Source organism: Gymnogyps californianus, chromosome 5 (genome assembly GCF_018139145.2).
Source record: "Gymnogyps californianus isolate 813 chromosome 5, ASM1813914v2, whole genome shotgun sequence".
NCBI lineage: Eukaryota > Metazoa > Chordata > Aves > Accipitriformes > Cathartidae > Gymnogyps > Gymnogyps californianus.
In genome coordinates this window covers 27788062-27794295 of record NC_059475.1, presented here as the reverse complement: position 1 = coordinate 27794295, position 6234 = coordinate 27788062, and the positions used below count along the sequence as shown (strand labels likewise).

Below are 6234 nucleotides of genomic sequence, written 5' to 3'. Positions count from 1 at the left end.
CATCTAGCCCCAGGGGTGCCCCAGGGGCCATCTTCCAGTGGGTCACAGAGCAGCAGGCCCCAGGGGAGCCCTGCCCCTGCCCAGCTGTTCAGCTTGCACCCCTTCAGCCACTCAGTGATGCTGGGGTGCGTGGTCAGCTGAACCCCCACGGCTTCGTTGGTACCACGCCCCGGTTGCGGGCTGAAGAGCAACACAAGAGGCAGAGCCCGGAGGAAGGTGAGACAGGGCAGGGGGGACACGGGGACGTGCCCCGCTGGGGCCTGATGCTCCCCGTGCCCAGCACGCTCACCGGCTGAGCAGGGCCCGCCGCCGGCCCAGCGCTCCCCCCTCCCCGCCGGCCGGGGGGGGCCAGCCTGCCCCCCCGGGGCCGCCCCTCCGCCAGCCGGCCGGCCTGCCTTTGTGCCTGGCCGGGGCCGGGGGGGGGGGGGGCAGAGGAGGAGCTTGCGAAAAGTTTTGGGCTAAAAAACCACCTTTTTGCTGCCAGCCGAGCCCGACGTCAGGGGCCGCTGTGCGCTGCGCGGGGGCTCCGCACGCGGCCGCCACACAAAGGCAGCAGCTCCGCACCGCTCCGCACCGCTCCGCGCACCGCACCGCAGGTGAGTCTGCCCCCCCCCCCCCCCCCCCGCCCCGGGTACTCGGGGTCGCACCCTCACCCCAAGACCCCGCAGACGGCGGCGCCGCCCGCCCGACGCCACGGGGATGGGCGCCTCCGGCAAGGCGAGCGCCGACCTCCCCCTCGTCGCCCCGGGGAGGCGGCAGTAATCCAGGCTGAGGGCTCCTCGGCGGGGGAAGGGGCTTTGCCCGGGGTGGGGGACATGGCCCTGGCTGGGGAGGAGCTGCAGGAAGGGCGATTGGGGTGCGGACTAGCCTGCGAGGAGCCAGGGAAGTGCCTGGAGGTGCAGGAGGAAGGAGTTTTGGAGGGAGGCAGGGCTCCTGGAGAGCGGGCAGGGGTTGAGGCAGTGGCCCGGGATCTTACCCCCCTCGCCCCCGCCTTGGGGGGCACCCCACACCGGTTCGGGGAGGGCTCAGGTGGTGGGAGATGCTCCGGCCAGAGCCCGGGGAGCTGCCCCGGAGCGGGGCTCGACCATCGCCAGCCTCTCCGGGGGGCGAGGGGGGACACCGGCCAGAGGGGAAGGGGCTGTACTGGGGTCACGGCACAGCTTCTGCCCTGGGCAGCGAGCAGAGGGTAGCCGCGTGGAAGGGCGCTGCCTGCTCCCCTCTCTGCCCCACAATGCATAGGCAGAACGCAGAGCAAACCCCTTCCCCCTGTAGCACCTTCTCCTTGCTGCGAGGGAAAGGTGAGGCCATCCACTGGAAAGCCCCACAGCCCCTGCGGCTCTACTCCCTTCCAGTACCTCCAGCAGAGCCTCCTGGTCATGCTAACGCCTTGGCTCACGGGCAAAAGCTCAATCTCCCCCCTCCTGGCAGCAGGGAAATTCCTGCTGGTGGGGTGCTGGATACCCCAAGCCATGGGCTCCCCGAGCACCAGGCTCCCCCAGCGCTGGGCTCCCTGCCCGGAGACTGGGGAGCAGCTCAGCCTGCGGCGGGAGGGCAGCAGTCCTGCGCCCACCTCTGCCAGAGCCAGCTGCAATTTGAGCCGAGAGGTCCTGCTGCTGGAAGAGGGGCTGTGAGGGGGCTGACAGCCCAGCAGTCGCCTCGCTCCCAGGAGAGCATCGGGGCAGCAGCAAGGGGACAGGAGCTGGGGAGGATGGTGTGGCCCACGCTAGGAAAAGCACTTGCTGGTGGCACTGCCTGGCCCTGACCTGTGTCCGGAGAAGGGTCCAGGCCCTCCCATTGCAGTTGTGGGTGTTTGGGCTCTGCTTCAGCATCACCAGGCGATTTTTTTTTATAGAGCTGATCCTAGATTATGCAAACCCAGGGCGGCTAGAGGAGGAGGCGGGAAGGCGAAATGGGGACTGCCATGGTGTGGCCAGGCTCCAGGCTGCTCCGCTTCTGCAGCCCGTTCCTGGGAGAGACCAACCCGGTGTGAGAGCCAGCTGGGATCTGAGCAGGAGAGGAGCCAGGGCCCCGCAGGGATGCGGGAGGAGCTGGGCTGTGCGAACACGCCTGAAGGCACTGGCGGCCTGACTGGGAACAACTCTTGTTTGACCAGCAAAGAAAGGATCAGGCTGTTTGGAAAACCAGTTGGAAAACTGCACTCCCTTTCCCTTATGAATGCTTTAGGATGAGCCATGGCTGAGAGTCCCTGCAGACCTTTGCCTGGGGGACGTGGTGTGCCGGGCAGAGCCTGGGAGCAGATCCAGGAGTCCCTGGGGCTGTAGCTGGGCTGCCTCTTGGAGCCCCCCTTCCCCCATCCCTGTGTACACATGGGCAGGGCCCCACAGTACCCATGCCGTGGGGAGCAGAGGGTGTCCATGCCTGGCGGCAAGGCAGGGGTGAGCACAGCAGCTGGAGCTGTCTGCCCTCAGCGCTCAGAAGCCGTGTCTGCAGGACCTGAGCTGGAAGGTGCTGGGCTGGGAAGCGGGTGCAGGAGCACAGGGAAATGCTCTGCAGCAAAGGATGGAAGAAGTTTACAGAGCACCTAAAATCAGGGGGATGCTGTGAATAGTGCGGGTGTCAGAGGTGCTGCCCCATCCCAGCTGCTGCAGAAAGCGGGACAGGAGTGCCCGTAACTCAGCTCAGCCCCAGCCTTGCCATCTGTAACCGGCCTGTCCAGGCTGAGCTCTTGCCCCCTTTGAAGGCAGCTGGGTGGGAACAGGGCTGAGCCATGCCATGCTCGGCAGGATGGCTCCCAACTGGGCTGGGTGAGGGGGAAGGCAGCTCTCACCCCCTCGGCTGCGCCTTCAGCCAGCTGGGCTGTGTAATTCCCTGTGACAGTTCAATGCAGAGCGAAGCCGGCAGCTTCGTGGCGGCGGATGCATGAAAGGTGAGTGCGCTGGAGCCTGAATAATGCGGGGAGCTGCTCTCTCTGGCACGCTGCCTGGGGAGCCTGGGGGCAGGGAGCAAATGCTGACCCCTGGCTCTTCCCTGCACTGATGTCCCCTGGGGCACGCGGTGCGTCCTGACCTCTACAGCCTGGTCCCGCCAAGCCCATCATGGAGCCAGGGCAGGTGCGATGTATTTCCTGGCTGGCTGCTGCCACACAGATATGGGTGCCATCCTAAAAGGCTTTGGGGCAGCAGGTAAGGGGCCACCAGACTTGAGATGCCGGCTCTGCACGTCTGCACTCCTGCTGGGAGCAGGAGCTGGGACCCCAGTGCTGGCAGCAGTGTCCCACGGAGGCTCGTGGTGGCAGCCCGAGGGGAGCCGTCACCTGGCCCAAGGCCACTGGGGGGGGGGGGGGGGGGGGGGGGGGGCAGGACCCCAGGAGCTGCACCCTTGTGTCCGTGCACCCTTGTCCCTGACCTGCTCCCAGCAGGAGTGCACACACATGCACACACACCCCCTGCGTGCATGGGTGCTGTGCTGGCGGCCGCAGTGCCAGCAGTGGGCGCAGCTCTCCTGCTCCATCTCTCCAACGAGCTCCCACGCTGTGGGGACTTTTTTTTTCGGTGTTTAATCCTCTAGTTTAGCTCTCAGACCCCTCATGGCAGCGGGTTTGTTTTTGCTGGGCTTTTTTCTTTCCCCCCCTGGATTCCTCTGGAGCTGGAGAAAGGTACCATGGTAGCTGCGCTCCCCTGGCCCCGGGGCTCTTTGGTGTGGGACAGCAGCCTGCTGGGTGCTGGGTAAAGGAGCCATGGAGAAATACAGGGGGGTAGGGGCTGGGGACCGGCACCAGGGAGCAGGAGCCCCACTGCCAGCATGCAGGTGGGGGCTGCTTTGCTTTCCAGGGGCAGGAGCAGCACGGGCCCTGGGGCAGCCTGGTGTTGGGTGCACCCAACCAAAGGGCCTTCCCCAGCTGTTGTGCGGGGTGCGGGGGTCCCCACGGAGAGCATTGTGGCCACATGCAGGGCAATGGGGGGCTGCAGGGATGGGAACAAGCTCCCAGCCCAACAGCTCCCTGGCCGGAGGCAGTTGCTGAGATGCAGAATTAACCTTCCTGTTGCAATTAATACACATGGTCTAACGGGTGGCAACAAGCAGGGCATGGGGGTGTACACACGCATGAACACATATGCACACACGCAGGTGCATCTGTGCAATGGAGGCAGCTGCCATCTCACTCTCAGGCAGGCTGCCTGCAGCCCGCCATGCCCCCTCCTCGCTGCTACATTGCACCCCGACCCCTCACCCGCCTCATCCTCTCCTTCCTCCCCAGGCAGGATGCAGGTCCGGGGCCTCCTCCTCCTCCTGGCGCTGATCCTGCTGGCCGCCACTGCCGAGGCTGGCAAGAACAAGAAAGGTGAGGGGCAGCCTGGGGCGGGGGGCTGGTGGGGCGGGGGGCAGCCCGGGGCGTGCTCCTGTGTCCCTGCAGTGAGCACTCGCTCCCCCTTCCCTCGCAGAGAAGGCAAAGAAGGACGGTTCCGAGTGCGAGGACTGGCGCTGGGGACCCTGCGTCCCCAACAGCAAGGACTGCGGCCTGGGCTATCGTGAGGGAACTTGCAAAGATGAGAGTAAGAAGCTCAAGTGCAAGATCCCCTGCAACTGGAAGAAGAAGTTTGGAGGTGGGTGCATGGCGGCGGGGTCGCTGGGGACCACTCTGGGCTGGGTGGCTGGGGCTGGTGCCCACGCTGGGTCCTGGCCGGCTCTGATGCCTCGCCCCTCTCTTCCAGCCGACTGCAAGTACAAATTTGAGAGCTGGGGGGGGTGTAGTGCTCAGACGGGCGTGAAGACTCGCTCTGGCATCCTGAAGAAAGCGCTGTACAATGCCCAGTGTGAGGAGATCGTCTATGTGACCAAGCCCTGCTCTTCCAAGATCAAGTCAAAGTCCAAAGGTCAGTCCCCACCACTCATGTCCTCAGAAGGGTCCTGCTGGGGCTCTCTAGGGGTGGCTTGGCCCATTGGGGTTGGGCTTTGCTGGTGGTGTGGGGGATCACATAGGATGCTCTTCCCTCTGCATCAGCACATGTGACAGCCCCAAAGTCCAGCTGCTGGCTGGGTGGGATGCAGGTGTGCTACGAAGAACCCTGGTCCCCCCACAAGTCACCGCCAACTTTGGCGGGACGGGGATTTCCCCCTCTCCTCAGTGGGGCTGGTGCAAAACGTGGCTTAGCATGGTGGGGGGAGACTGCCTGCAGGGATGCGGCCCCTGCGCTGTGCCAAGCCGGCCATGCTGGCTACGTTTCTGCTGCGGCAGCGCCTGGGGGATTGGTGAGCTGCCAGCAGACACTAACTCTTGTCTCCTGTGCTTCTCGGATGCAGCAAAGAAGGGCAAGGGGAAGGACTAGAGCAGGAAGCCAGCATCCTCATCGGCCCCTCGACACGGTGCCTACAGGGCTGGATGCCCAGCTGCAGCCGGCCCACGGTCCAGTCTTCCTCCTCCTCCTCTCCTTCCTCCTTTCCATGACCTCCTCTTTTACTGAGATGCCTTGTTTTAATCGCTAGTGTTGTAGAGAGCAAACCCACCCGCCCCGTAGGAGGGACTGCCCCCCTCCCTGCTGTCCTGCCATCACTGCCGGTGAGTCCTGCTTGCCTCCTCTCGGCTGGTATTGGGGTTCACTGGGATGCACCTGGAGAGCTGGGATGGGAACACACATTTTTGCACCCTCTGGCACAAATGAGTTGCCTTTAGTGCATCCTTCGGCAAGCCTGGGAGCCTCCTCGCTCCTCTGCTGCGTACCGGTGCCAGAGGGAAGGGCTGGGTGTTGAATGCCTGAGTAACTCCATCACTCATGCCCCTTACTCACGTGAGGACTGCTCTCAGCTCGGGGGGCTTCTTCCAGCATCCCTTCAGCCGAGGCATGACTTCCCTGCAGCAGCCAGGGAAAACAAAGCCACCGCCCCCAGGAACCACCGCATCTCCTCTCCTCCATCACTTCTAACTGTGTGTGTCCATGCCAGGGCTGCAGCCCCTCTGCCTTCAACGCGCCAACACCGGTGCTGGGTGGGAGCTCTCACTTCTTTTGGAAAATGGGGTTTGTTTTCTTTTCCAATAAAAATCTTTTTAAAAAACCCATCGGAACCCACCTGTCATCCCCCTGAGGTGCTGCTGTGCTGGAAACCCCAGCAAATCCCAACTTTGCTGACCCCACCGGGACCAGCAGTGAGGTCACCGTGTGGGTGGTGGTGGTGGCCTGGGTGCCACACACATGGTCCTGGAGAAGGCACGTGGGTCAGACCTCACGGCCTCTTCTCAGCAGTGCTTCGGGCTGCCCCCCCCCCCGCCCCAGTCTC

General features: G+C 64.3%; 1 protein-coding gene across 1 annotated transcript; it reads left to right on the top strand.

The window, feature by feature from the left end:
* The first annotated feature begins 513 nt into the window (after positions 1-513).
* MDK (midkine) lies at positions 514-6017 on the top strand. The gene is made up of 5 exons (XM_050897297.1): positions 514-596; positions 4220-4303; positions 4404-4565; positions 4674-4835; positions 5263-6017. The coding sequence occupies exons 2-5, from the start codon at positions 4225-4227 to the stop codon at positions 5286-5288; spliced, it is 429 nt and encodes a 142-aa protein (XP_050753254.1). The 5' UTR covers positions 514-596; positions 4220-4224; the 3' UTR covers positions 5289-6017.
* Positions 6018-6234: the final 217 nt, after the last annotated feature.

What these genes read in the sequence shown, in the direction of transcription:
- MDK (XM_050897297.1), top strand. Translation starts at nt 4,225, where the DNA reads ATGCAGGTCCGGGGCCTCCTCCTCCTCCTGGCGCTGATCCTGCTGGCC. An exon ending in CTGGAAGAAGAAGTTTGGAG is followed by an intron (nt 4,566 to 4,673) that starts GTGGGTGCATGG and finishes CCTCTCTTCCAG; the next exon opens with CCGACTGCAAGTACAAATTT. An exon ending in GATCAAGTCAAAGTCCAAAG is followed by an intron (nt 4,836 to 5,262) that starts GTCAGTCCCCAC and finishes TCTCGGATGCAG; the next exon opens with CAAAGAAGGGCAAGGGGAAG.